This window comes from Castanea sativa, chromosome 11 (genome assembly GCF_040712315.1).
Source record: "Castanea sativa cultivar Marrone di Chiusa Pesio chromosome 11, ASM4071231v1".
Taxonomy (NCBI): Eukaryota; Viridiplantae; Streptophyta; class Magnoliopsida; order Fagales; family Fagaceae; genus Castanea; species Castanea sativa.
The window spans coordinates 60,599,884-60,614,946 of record NC_134023.1 but is presented as its reverse complement, the minus strand read 5'-3'; the positions used below and the strand labels follow the sequence as shown (position 1 = coordinate 60,614,946).

At 34.5% G+C, this 15,063-nt stretch overlaps 1 protein-coding gene across 1 annotated transcript; it reads left to right on the top strand.

Annotated features, from left to right (window-relative positions):
* Positions 1-569: 569 nt before the first annotated feature.
* LOC142616852 (uncharacterized) lies at positions 570-1,286 on the top strand. The gene has a single exon (XM_075789613.1). The coding sequence runs from the start codon at positions 570-572 to the stop codon at positions 1,284-1,286; it is 717 nt and encodes a 238-aa protein (XP_075645728.1).
* The last annotated feature ends 13,777 nt before the right edge of the window (positions 1,287-15,063 follow it).

Below are 15,063 nucleotides of genomic sequence, written 5' to 3'. Positions count from 1 at the left end.
CGTTATCAGCACGAAAGTAATCTAGCTAGATTCAGAAAACAATTCATCATCTTTTTGCCTAGTAAAGTGAAAGGTTATTTCTTTGACACTTTCATTTAACTCACATGTGTTTACATATGAATATATATTGCAGTACTAGATTAAATTTTGTATTTCATAAATACTTATCTACTTTAATTATTAATATTGTTACATCTCTATTGTATATATAGATCATGTCAAACTTGGCAAAACTTGAGTTTGTTGCCCTTGATCTAACGGGCACAAATTATCTATCATGGATCCTGGATGCTAAGATTCATTTAGAAGCAATGGCACTTGGAGATACAATTAAAGATGGCAAAAAAACATCCCAGTAGGATAAAGCAAAAGCGCTAATCTTTATTCACCATCACCTCAATGAGGAACTAAAAAGTGAGTATCTCACGGAAAAAGATCCCCTTGTTTTATGGAAAAATTTAAGGGAGAGTTATGAACACCATAAGAGTGTAATCCTCCCAAATGCTCGTTATGATTGGTTACACTTAAGGCTACAAGATTTCAAATGTGTGAGTAAGTATAACTCAGCCATGTTTAAGATAACCTCAAAATTGAAATTATGCGGTGAAAAAGTCACCGAAGAAGACATGTTAGAAAAAACGTTTATTACATTTCATGCCTCAAATACGATCCTGCAGCAGCAATATCGAGAGCGTAAGTTCCAAAAATATTATGAACTTATATCATGTCTTCTAGTAGCTGCGAAAAATAATGAGCTTTTATTAAAAAATCATCAGACCCGCCCGACTGGCTCCATACCATTCCCTGAAGTGAATGGAGTGTCATTTAAAAGAAATGGAGGGAATAAAGGTCAAGGGCGTGGTCGTGGTAAAAACAATCAATACAAGGGGAAACATACTTTTACTCCCTCAAAAGGAAATAACCCTCCTTATAACAATAAGTGGTATAGAAATGAGATAAAACCACAAGATAGTGGCAGAGGTTTGCAGAATAAATCTCCAAAGGGCCATGAAAGTGTATGTTATAGGTGTGGTATAAAAGGGCATTGGTCACGTACATGTCGTACACCTAAGCATTTAGTAAACTTGTACCAAGCCTCCTTGAAAGATAAGGGAAAAGGAGTTGAAGTGAACCTTGCTGATCTTAGTGATCTAGAAGATCCAATGAAATATCTTGATATCTCAAGTGAACCAAATGTTACTCACCTTGAAGCTTCTAACTTTTTTGAAGATATAGACAGAGAAGTTGAGAATTTAATTGGTGATCAAAATGTTGGTACCAATTAAATATTTCCTATCATTGTATTATATTATGATATGTAAATTATGTGTGTGCTAAATATTTCCTTTCATTGTATCATTATATTATGCTATGTAAATTACATGCGTTTAAATTAATGAAGTTCAATTTACATTCCGCACATATAATCTTATTGAATAATTAGTCTATGCAGACTCTATGATTCAGAAAATCACTTAGACACACCCATAAACCAGTTCATTGTTCATGCCAATGGCTTATCAACCATACACAAACCACTAGGGGGGCAAAAATCCAATAGCAATATCCTAAGGATCCTTTGCTCCAGATTTAAGGGATTTTGTTTCACAAGAAGCAAGCTTTCGGTCACTAAGTCTTCCCCCCCTTCCCTCTATATATATGTGTGTTTATCACCATTACAAAACACACCAAAAACAAAGTAAAGAGATATATATATATATATATATATATATATATATATATATATTTCATATCAACAATATAGTTCTACTATTTTTTCTTTGTGTTCTTCTTATGATCTTTTTGATTCTTTACATATTAGCCGTGCAAAAACATTACTCTACATTGTATTCTGACATCTATGATAATTTTAAGTATGCTTTATTATGTGTTTATTTTATTTCTTAGCTATTAAATTCAATGTATACATTTTGTATATTTTGAAGAAGCATGGATCCTATTGATGAGTATAATTCCAAGATGATTGGGGAAGATTTCTATCTAGCAGATAATGCAACAACACATACAATCCTTAAAGATAAGAAATTTTTTCAAAGCTTAATATTGATTAAAGCAAGCATCAATACCATATCTGGTTCATCAAACATAATTGAGGGCTTTAGAAGAGCAAATATTATGTTGTCAAATGGCACAAAATTTTGTATTGACGATGCTTTGTACTCATCTAAAGCTAGAAGAAATTTGCTCAGCTATAAGGATATACATGGTAATGGTTATCATATTGAAACCAATAATAAAGGCAATAAAGAATATTTAAATATTACTTCACTAGTTTCGAGCCAAAAGCTCATATTAGAAAGATTGCCTATTTTCTCTTCTGGTTTATATTATACCACGATGAGAACAATTGAAACAAACGTTGCAATGCATCAAAAGTGCTCTAATCCAAAGAAATTTATGCTTTGGCATAATCGTCTTGGACATCTAGGATCAATTATGATGCGTAGAATTAGTGAAAACTCTCAAGGACACCCCTTGATGAACTAGAAATTTCTTTCACCAAGTGACTATACATGTAGTGCCTTTTCTCAAGGAAAATTTATTGTCAAACCATCACCATCAAAATTTGTTTTTGAATCTCCATCTTTCTTAGAAAGAATTCAAGGTGATATATGTGGACCTATACATCCATCTTCCAGGCCATATAGATATTTTATGGTTTTAATAGATGCATCAAGTAGATGGTCACATGTTTGTCTACTTTCTACTAGAAATGTAGCATTTGCTAAACTCCTTGCTCAAATCATTAGGTTGAGAGCACAATTTCCTGTTATTCAATTAAGAAAATCCGTCTAGATAATGTAGATGAATTTAAATCTCAAGCATTTAATGATTACTGCATGTCAATTGGAATTGATATTAAACACCCTGTTGCACACACGCACACTCAAAATGGTTTAGCTAAAGCACTTATTAAAATACTTCAAATGATTGCTCGTCATTTACTATTAAAAACTAAATTACATGTTTCTACTTGGGGACATGCCATATTACATGCTGCATCATTAGTTCACATCAGACCAACAGCTAATCATAAACACTCACCAATGCAACTTATTTGTGGTCGACAACCAAATATTTTTCATCTTCGTAATTTTGGTTGTGCTGTATATGTTCCTATTGCACCCCCACAACGCACTAAAATGGATCCTCAACGTAGGCTTGGAATCTATGTTGGTTTTGATTCTCCATCAATTATTAGATATCTTGAACCTTTGACTGGTGATGTATTCACGGCACGTTTTGATGATCGTCATTTTGATGAAACTATTTTCCTAGGATTAGGGGGAGAAAAATCGTTGTCTGAAGCACGACGAGAGTTAACTTGGAATAATATGGCATTATGCCATCTTGATCCTCGTACAAATCAATGTGAACATGAAGTTCAAAGGATCATTCATTTGCAAGGTATTGCAAATTAATTACCAGATGTATTCATTGACAATAAGAAAATTGTGAAATCTCACATTCCAACTGCTAATACTCTAGCAAGGATTGAAATCCCAAAAGAACAATCCATTAAAATAGCAGCAAATGAATCTAAACCATGCCTGAAGCGTGGGAGACCTACTGGTGCTAAAGATAAAATTCCTCGAAAGAGGAAAATACAGGATAATCAAGTTGCAGCCCCTGAAGAGGCTATACCCATGAAACGGGCAATAGAAATAATTGATACATCCAAAATTCATGAACAAAAATCTCCTAAAAATGAATCTTCCAAAAAGGATCCTCCTGAAGAGGAATCCCCTGAAAGATTATCCCCTGAAAAGAATGAGGTACTTGAAAATAATGAGATCTCAATACATTATGTGAGTACAGGAGATATTTGGGATAGAAATAAAATGGTTGTCGACAACATATTTTCATTTAAAATTGCCCTTGACATTATTGGAAGTAATGATCATGAAATAGAACCACAATCTGTCAAAGAATGTAGAGGCAATTCAGGCAGAATTGAATTCACTTGTAAAACGTGAAGTATTTAGACCTGTAGTCCAAACACCTGAGTATGTAATGCCTGTGAGATATAAATGGGTATTTGTACGAAAACATAATGAGAAAAATGAAATTATGAGGTATAAAACACGACTTGTAGCACAAGGTTTCTCACAGAGACCTGACATTGATTATAATGAAACATATGCTCCTGTAATGGATGCAATCACATTCAGATTTCTGATTAGCTTGGTAGTAACAAAAAATTTAGATATGTGTTTAATGGATGTGGTTACAACATATCTATATGGATCATTAGACAATGATATATACATGAAAATCCCTGAAGGATATAAAATACCTGAAGCAAATAATTCCACATCCCAAAACATGTATTCTATCAAGCTGCAAAGATCTCTATATGGGTTGAAGTAATCCGGACGCATGTGGTACAATCGCCTCAGTGAATATTTATTGAAAGAAGGATTTGAGAATAATCCAATTTGTCCATCCGTTTTCATTAAAATATCAGAATTCGGATTTGCTATTATTGATGTATATGTTGATGATTTAAATCTTGTAGGGACTCCAAAAGAGCTCACAAAAATCGCAAATTATTTAAAGACTGAGTTTGAGATGAAAGAACTCGGTAAGACAAGATTTTGTCTCGGGCTACAAATTGAACAACTTCCAAATAAAATTCTTGTTCACCAAACATCATACACAGAAAATGTCCTAAAACAATTCCTCATGGATAATGCTCATTCTTTAAGCACTCCAATGGTGAGCAGGTCACTTGATATCAAAAAGGATCCTTTTCGTCCTCAAGAAGACAACGAAGAAATTCTAGAGCCTCAAGTACCTTACCTTAGTGCAATCAGTGCCTTGATATATCTTGCAAATTGCACAAGACCTGACATAGCTTTTTCAGTCAATTTACTGGCAAGGTATAGTTCTGCACCTACTCGAAGACATTGGAATGAAATCAAGCATGTATTACGCTACCTATGTGGAACTACTGACTTGGGATTATTTTACCCTAAGGGATCAAATCAACAGTTGATTGGGTATGCGGATGCAGGATTTCTTTCTGATCCACATAAAGGTAGATCACAAACAGGATAGTTATTTACTTGTGGTAACACTGCTATATCATGGAGATCTGTCAAACAAACATTAGCAACTACCTCCTCCAATCACTCAGAAATTATTGCAATCCATGAAGCAAGTCGTGAATGCATTTGGCTGAGATCAGTATCCAACATATACGAGAAAATTGTGGATTATCATCAATTAAAGATAATCCCACGATTCTATATGAAGATAATGCCGCTTGTGTCGCTCAAATCAGAGGTGGTTATATCAAAGGGGACAGAACCAAGCACATTTCACCAAAATTCTTTTATACACATGAACTTCAGAAGAACGGTGAAATTGATATCAAGCAAATACGATCAAGTGAAAATTTAGCAGATATATTCACCAAGTCCTTACCAACTGCAACATTTAAGAAAATAGTGAAAAGCATTGGCATGCGTCGCCTTAAAGATCTCCCATGTGTTCATGAGAGGGAGTAAAGATTTAACATAACATGTGCTGATTATACTCCTTTTCCTTTGCTTAGGTTTTTTCACATTGGGTTTTCCTCTGCAAGGTTGTAATGAGGCAATCCAAAGGCACTTAAAGGTTTACAAGAATACTGTACTATTTTTCCTTCGCTAATGGTTTTTCCCACTGGGTTTTTCATTTGCAGGGTTTTAACGAGACATATTCTTAATATGTGGTCATCCAAGGGGGAGTGTTGAAAACTGAGATAAGTTTAAGCTGAGTTTTACTGTGGTGATAAGATTGCTAGCTGGTTTGATAAGTTGCGCTGTATATTTACCGCAACATCTTCCAATAAGATAACTCTACTATTTACTTTACTTGACTATATATATATGGTATGTGGTTGTAAAGTATGTACACACGTATTGTATCAAAAGTAGAGAAACACTTGTACTCACACTTGTACTCCAGCAAACATTTATTGGATGACTACTTATATACTCTAGTATTTTACTGTTTTCCCTTTTCATTACATAACAGTTATATCAATAAAGTAGAATTTTTATTAATACTTAATACATTACACACACTTTGCTACCCACACTACTCTTCATTATTTCACTCACTACTTATTTCCTATCTCCCTACACTTTATTGGATAGCTATATCACTTTTTCTTTTTTCTTTTTTTTTGGTAACCTGGATAGCTATATCACTTCTTTCTTATTGGATGCCTGACATGCATGCATAACCGTAGAAGCTATATAGAACTTACAAAGGAGACATAAAAACAAAGCACTAATTGCTTCCACCAAAAAGCAAATGAAACTATCCTATAGAGTTGCAATTGTTGAAATCATGGAGAGGGAAAGTCAAGTAAAGAAGAGTTTTCCTTATCAGAACTCAACCTTCGACATTATTAGCATTTTTTTTTCACAATTGCTCCCTGCAAAATAGTTGAAGAGATTATCACCGGCCTAGTGCTAGAGCCGGTGATGACTCTCACAGCCAATAATGATTGGACCAATACTATTTTCACATGACTCACTACTAAGATCATTTGTATTTGAATTAATCACGATACATTGCTTCGTTAGTTGTAAAAATATTTGTATCTCTAGACCTACTAATAAAACAATAGAATTGTCTTAAACCCAAAAAAAAAAAAAGATAGCAATAATAAATCTTTGATTTCCGTGAAACAAATTAACAAAAATTAAACTCAAATAGTAACATTCTACTTTGACTATAATCAAATTGATTTGTTTACGGATTGAATTGCTCAAGTAGGAGAAATCTATTTTTTATAGGGAACAATGTAATGTGGAGGGTGAAGATGGGTTTGAATATTCCAATATTATGGACTTCAGGTTATATAGAATTGAATGGAAGATTCGTGTTAGACAATTTGGGCTTTGAAGATGAGTACACCTGGGTCAACAAAGTCACAGGCGTTGCTGAAGGGCTGGGTAGCTAAGCCAGCCCATTTGGAAAAGAGATATGGGCCTCTCCCCAACATGCAACAAAATCTAGATTTTTAAACTTAAATAGAGTCCAATCCTTTAACCACAAAAAAAAAAAAAAAAAAAAAGCCCAATTTCATTCGCACTAAATCCTTGAACCATCATCTACTTTTCAATCCAAAGAGTCACCATCTACTTTTCAATCCAAAGAGTCACTTGGCAGAATATTATCAATAGTCAATCCAATCCTTTAATAATGTTCTCTATCCAATTTTGGGGGTGTTGTGCAATAGCAAAAGTTCTAACATTAATTATTGTAATTTGAGATTAGCGGAAGTGCATTCGCATGAAGAAAAAATATATATATTCACAAGAAATAAGAATATTTAATGTGGTTTGGTCAACTTCATGCCTATGTTGACAAGCAACGCCAACCAAAATATTCACTATCAACTATATGGATACAATTCACCTTCTTTATTAATATTTTTGATATGGTTTCTTTTGTGTGAGTGTGTGTGTCTATATATATATATATATATATATATATATATATATATATATATATATATATATATATATATAGATATATATGTGTGTGTGTTGTTGTTAATTTGTGATTATTGGTCGATTTTAGTTAATTGAGTTGTGCAATTGGTGGTTTGGGTGTGGAAGGATTGGCCAAATGTGAGGGGTAGTTGTGCTTGTGTTTGATCTATTTTGTTTTATTTGTGATGAGAAGAAGGTTTGAGTAAAAATAAATTGAAATAGAAAACAAGTGCCAAAGAGAAACGGGTGGAAATACAATACGAAAACTATTTTTAAGAACAATTTCTCAAAACATCAAAAAACGCAAATTAATTTTTTGATGATAATTTAACATGATATCAAAGTATGAGATTTTAAGTCTAATTATTATCTCTTTTACTCTATTTTCCATTTAAAACCTCACATGTTGATTCTCACCTATTAAAAGGAAGTTTGAGCCCACACGTGAGGGGCAATGTTAAAAATATGTAATTAAATAATTAAATTTATCATTTCAGTTTAATATTTTGGGAAAAATCGATCATTTAACAATATCCAATAAGAAATTATTAGGTTCACCAATAAGACTGCTGAAATGGTCATCTCAACCAATAAAACACTACCACCAATGTAAGTATGATATAATTATCACTTGGTTTTTTTTGTTTTTTGGTTTGTGTGTGTGTGATAATCTTGATTGCATAGGTAGCTGTGTTTTATTAGTTGGGATACTTGGGAAGACAATTTCAACAATCCTCCGGAATGAACCTGATAATTTCTCCCAATTTCTCCACTCCAAGACTCCAACTAATAGTCTAATACCCGGATAGCAAATAACTAGCAAGTCCACCTCCCTTCTTTTGAGGTTGAATTCTTTTTCTTATTTATATGGTATTTTGCAAATACAAGGTTTATAAACAAGAAAATGCACTTCCTAGATAATAAACTTACATAACTTTTGTGCGTGGTAGGCTAGGATGATTTTATATGAATAAGGTATTGAGTTTGACATTTATCAATCCATGCAGCACATGGATACTAGTGTTTGATAATGAGAAAATAAAGCTACAGGAAAATGTAAAACTGAAATAAAAACACAATTTTTTACATGGAAATCGTTTGTGTTTGGAGACGAAGAAAACCACATACTCAAGTCAATCGATTAATCCAATGTTCTGAAAAATAATCACAATGTTGTAACAGTTTACAAGAGAGAAAGAGATGAGGTATAATGAGTAAGAAAATGTGGCAGTGTGAACTTCGAAGTCTGGAAAATTGTGTATTGTGTATTGTAGATGTGTATCGTTTTTTTTTTTAATTTTTTTGGACAATGTATTGATTTCTTATGGGACATTGTGTTGCTTTCTTATTTGAGAACATTGTTTAGTCTTGCCAAAAATAATGCTCTTGTGCACATATATGCTTGTCCAACAAGCTGGTGCTCCACCGAAGTATGGTCAAACTCTTGTAATTGTCAGTGTAGTGGCCAGTGTAAATGCTAAATAAAATCCCTCACTTATGTCAAGCATTACTCACCAACCTTGCTCTCATAAAAAGTGATGGATTATTCCACTTTGAAGGTGTGACTTGGTGATAGAAGCCTTCGTACAATTTTCACATGATGATTGATAGGAATTGAGCAGTTTAAGTAGTGATTGATGCTTCAATGAATATGTTTTGCCTATGATAATAGCTTTATCAAGATCCTCATGGTACCTAGTTTTAATATTATGCATTACAAGTTTTTTAAAATAAAATAAAAAATTATGTATTACAGCCACGTGACGTAAGGTTGATAAGTTCACACTAAAAACCATTTTTTCATTAAGTAAAAAAAAAAAAAAAAAAATGAAAAAAAAAAAAAAAAGTGATGGAGTAGATGCCAACAGAACTTTGCCTTATGGCTACATAAATTTGTTTAATTAGTATTTGTCTTTTTCGATGTCTATAGGTTAATACTTAATAGTTATATGTCTTTGCAACCATGGAAAAGACTAATGTTTTAAGCAAAACCAAATTAGCCATTTGTAAGCCACGAATGGTCCCAGGCTCCTAGCAAATATTCACACTCATCTTTAACAAATATATAGCTTTCTCTTGTTTCTTTTTCTCATTTTATTTTATTTTTGACACGTGGCATTGGTGGATTGGACCATTGCTTTGCTAAAGGATACCACCATGTACAACCAGGTACAGCTTCCCTATAAAACAATTTCAGACCTACATTGTAAAATCATATTCAATACTTAACATGGACTATCTTCTTCTTTTTTGATGAATTGGAAATATTTATTGTGGGTTCCACTTAGCTCTAGAGGTGTCCAGACCCGACCCACACCCGCCAGACCGACCAAACCGCCCGATCTTCACCCTATTTCAGCCCGAACCAACGCTCTTGTGGGTAGGTTACGGGTTTCCGCGCCCAAAACCCAAAGCCAGTGGGTCGAGTGGTGGGTTTTCTTCTCTAAAACCTGAGCCACCCGACTCGACCGATGTTATATGCAAATCCAGGCAACTCCGGCAAGATCAAGCTTAGATTCGAGGAGATCTGGCGAGAACTCGACCGTATTTGGTAAGATCGAGCTTAGATTTAAGGAGATCTGGCGATCTCAAGCTTAGATTCGACGAGATCCAATGGGATCAAGCTTAGATTTGAGGAGATCCGACCAAATTCCAGCAATTTGTAGCTAAAAAAATGCAGAATTCTGCGAGTTTTTCTAGAATCCGGTGAGTTTTTCCAAATTCCAGCGATGCTTTTTTTTTTTTTTTTTTTCCAGATCTCGATGCATTTTTTTATTCCAGCGACCCACCCAACCCGACCGATGCTCACCCTCACTCAAAACCGACTCGACCGATTTTTTCGGCGGTTGGTTTCGGGTTCCTCTGCCCTCCACCCAATGCCGGCAGGTCGAGTCTGGGTTAGGTCCAAAACCAAACTGGCCCAACCCGTGGACAGCCCTAATTAGCTCAACTAGTAAAGTCTAATAGTTGTATAAGAGATCTGGAGCTCAATACCTGTCTACACCAAAAACTAATTAGTGTATTGATCCAATAATAAAGATCTATCATTAGGAGCGAACGTCATAGGTTGAAACTCTCTTAAAAAAATGAAAATATTTATTAAGACAAAAAAATAGCTACTATAAGGACACAATTCGAACTCCCGATCCACAATCAAAAGGGAAAGGGCTTGAAAGACATTTTTACAATAAATTTGTAGAGAGTGGGCTTGATATTTAGATTTCAAAGGTGGTTTAAACAACAAAGAAAGAAAAGGCTTTGGGCCCAATGGCACAAATAATGAATGAAAGCTCCTCCTCGGACACAATCCGAGGATAGTTTATAATATTGCTTCTTAAGGTCGATTATAATGGTTTATACTATTCTTTCTCTTTCTCCAAGAAAAGCCTCATTTCTTCCGAAGGTCTTTTCTCTTATTTATACTCCCTCTTTTTTACATTCTCATCTTCCACCTCATGTATAATGCTGGTTTTAGATACTTGTCCCATCAAATTTCCCTGAAGTCCTCTAGGATCAGGGACCAAGTTTCAAACCTCATGCTCAGGTTCCATTTCTCCATTAATGTAGTCAGTATATCAATTGCAGAGTCTTTAATGTGTGGGCGGTGGTAACAGCTTTACATTAGATATCCCACCGCCCTTTCTATTGTCCTCCACGTGTACCGTGTCTTACCGTAACCATAGGAATTTCTATAACATACCCTGGGGATATTAAACCTCTCTTCCTATGACCTCGGCTTTACTATCCGAGGACAAAGCTTTTCTCGGACATAATTTGTCTACACGTTATCACATCTTTACCTAGCCTTTTCTTTACGAGGTACATTCATGTACCCCTAGATCATTTGATGTCCTCAGATTGAGTTTTTAGCCCAAGAGATTTTTTGGGCCATCCTTTATAAATTACTGGGCCCAATGTCCCTACAGCAACTACATAGATGGATTACGATCCTCAACTCTAACAAAATAAGGAGGCCCCAATCCCACATCAAAAGAACTAAGAGTTGTCCCCAAAGACCACTTGGCTAAGGCATGGGTAGCAACATTTGCTTCTCCTAATCGCCCATTTGATACAGTAATTTACTTTTGTAAATTTATTTTTAGGTAAGGTGAACACATGAAGTCCATGAATTTACTAGCAAATTTTGAAAAAACATGAAGAAAATAAAAATAAAATGCACAGTACAATTCATACTAGCAACTCATCTATTAACCATGATTAATCCAAAATGTTTTAAATCTCATTTCAATCGTAATAATTATTTTAATCATAAGGATGAAGGTAAGAAAGATTTTAATGTTACTAGGCTTGGACTCTGCTTCGTTAGTATAACATTCTAAAAATGACAAAGTTTGGCTCTAAATTGGCTTGAAATTATCTTTTTGAGCTTATTATATGCTTGATATTTCAAGATAATACATGGGTATTATTTAAACAAGTTACATAAATCATTAAAAATATTTATGTGACTAAAACTACATATGAATGGTTTCTTTATTCACCGCAATATAAATTAAAAACAAGATGGCTTCAAACTAATTTAAAGCAAAAGTTTTTCCTTTCTAAAAATTAGTTTTAATTACCTTCTAAACTCTATGCCACAGCCTACAATATATAACATATAACATGACAAAATTCCCATAAAACAAAAACCCCGTCATAAAATCGACCATTCAGTGAAACCCCAAACTCACCAAACTTTCAGTATGGTTCCCTAAGGTCTCAATCACCAAACAAGTGCTTTTCAACCGGTTTATAATTACTATTTTCATTTGCAAAAGTATTCTATACGTACTCTCTGTGTCTCAGAGAGAGCGAGAGCACAAAATCAAGCCCTGCAATCTACCATCACTCTTTCTTGGTACATACACCTTTCTTGCTTTAATTAATTTTTTGTGCCACAACAAGACTCAATACCACCCATTTTCTTCCTTGTTTTGGCATGGTTATTAGAATTTAATAAGTACTTAAACCTACCATAAAAAAAAAAAAAAGTACTTAAACCTTTTTCTTTATTGAATTTTGGTAATTAAATTTTAATTGAATTAGTATTTTCAAAATTTTTAGAACTTTTGTAATTGAATTTTTTATCTAAATCCTCATGAAATTTTTTTAAAATTTGTTGAGACTTTTGATCACGAAGTTTTAATAACCGTAGTATTTTAAATTTATGTTTAATTTTTGGGTAAATAAAAAAATTGTGTAGGAGGGGAAGGTGACAATTCCTATGCATCCAAGGCATTATAGAAAGAGATGAACAACAATACGCTCACTAATAGAAATTAGGGGGATTCGAACCCAATTTTAGATATATGTTGGAATCTTAATATTTAATTTTGCTTAAAGCAAACTGTATAAATAATTTTTAGGATATTTGGAGTGAGTTATGCCATAAAAGCACGTTAGACAATAGTTTAAGTAGGTAAAATAAATTATTGTCTAAAAGTGACATAAAAGACAGGCATCTACTATATCAACATGTAACATGCTATTTCTATTATATCATATAATATTATATGATATGTTTAATCATCTAAAATATTATTCACTCAAATATGGATTTTAAACCTTTATAAAAAAAATATGGATCTTAAATTCTTTTATACTATTTAAAAGAAACAAATTAAATTATCAAAGGAAGTATTACTTATTCAACTAATTTGTTACATTTTTTTTTTGAGAAGCACTAATTTGTTACATTATTGTTGATTTATAAGTGAAATGATCAACAAGGTTATGTAATAAAAGAATGTTATTTTTTGAAAGCTTAGGAAAAGGCATTTTTATTTTTTTTCCAATAACCAATAAAGGTTAGTATGTTATGTAGTAAACTGTAAAAGTTTTTTTTTTTTGGAAGCATGTTGTTGCTTGACATACGTCTATGACTCTGATTCAAATTTTCAATCACATCTCATGATTAAAGTTGTGAAGCAAGGGTGGAAGTCTTGAGATTGTGTACCCATCTTCAACGCTACATAGCTATAGCCATGAATATAACCATACATGTTTAGGTGATTTGGGCTTTTATATTGGGGTGGGTAGTTTACGTTACTTCCCCTTGTAAATTCTTACTTAGGTCGGGTTGTATGGACGAGTTGGGATACATAAATAACTTTTTTTTTTTTTTTTTTTTTGATAGGAAAACACATTTCAATTAAACAGTAGAAATTTGGATTACATCATGGGCACACGCGTGCTCAATAAAGCTAGGACATTCCTCTAGCCATGTGAAAAAGTCCACCACATGCACAGCATGTTGGGCAAGTAAATGGGCAGGGGCATTCCCCTGCCTTTTGACATGTGACACTTCTGCGGTTCTAAAGCAACGAAATTCTTGTGTAATGCCGCAGACAATGTTTTGAATTGAAGTAGGAACGTCACCAACGCCTTGGATCGCTCTACACACGATTAGAGAGTCACCTTCGAAGGTCGCTTCCCTTATTCCCACATCCTTCGCGAACTGGACAGCCACTTCCAACGCCTTTGCCTCTGCTTCCACCACTCCGGTAAGACCAACACCTTTCTTACTCAAAGCAGCAACGACCAAGCCAGCACAGTCACGGATGATTACGCCAAAGCCCACCTCCCTGCTCTTGGCAAAAACCGCCGCATCGCAATTCACCTTATATTGGCCTTGCTTCGGGGCTGTCCATTGTGCCTCCCCTTGAGTTTGAGTCTCTCGCTTGCTTCCGACCTTATTCGCCGTTTGGAACTCCTCGAGTAGGTAGCACGAACACTTTACCACCGCCTCACCAGTTTTTCTTCTCCCTCCATGCTTCACTTCATTTCTATTCCTCCAAATCCCCCAGCATATCATCATGACTCTTTCCATGATATCCGGGTAAGCATCCTTCCACTGCAACAGTTGGCCCACCAAATCAATAAACTCCCATGACTGTGAGATGGTGAAAGGAAGGACAAGCTTACTGTGAGTCCACACAGCCTGCGCCTGTTTGCAAAACCACAAGATATGGAGCGCCGATTCCATCGCATCTCCACACTCCTCGCACAGTCCATCTTGGGTGACCTTCCTTCTCCATAAATTTTCCTTTGTGGCCAGGATGTTCCGACACGCCTTCCACGTGAAGTGCTTCACTTTGTTAGGGACCTTCAAGCTCCAAATACCTCTCCAGATTTTCTGCACCATAGACTGGTCAGAGCTAGTCGCTTGGACTGACTAGTACTCATTTCATTATAAACTTTAAGGGAGGGTAGGAAAACAGGAAAGTATAGAAAATGGGAGAGAAAATAAAATGGTGGGGACAATGATTATATGCCTGGCCCCCCAATTTGGTTATTTTCAATTTTGGGACAATATGGTCTCTTCTCAAAAAGAAGAGGACAAGATGGTCATGAACAATCAAATCACATAATTATTTTATTCCCATTACCTCATTTTTTCAAACTACAATAAGTACATAATATAATAGTATTTCAATTTCTATCATTCAGTTTTCCTATTCCTCTTACCAAATACACTTACACACAATAGGAGAAATGTAATTACTTTATTTCCTTTCATGTTTATATCTTCTCTATCTTTTCC

What these genes read in the sequence shown, in the direction of transcription:
- LOC142616852 (XM_075789613.1), top strand. Translation starts at nt 570, where the DNA reads ATGTTTAAGATAACCTCAAAATTGAAATTATGCGGTGAAAAAGTCACC.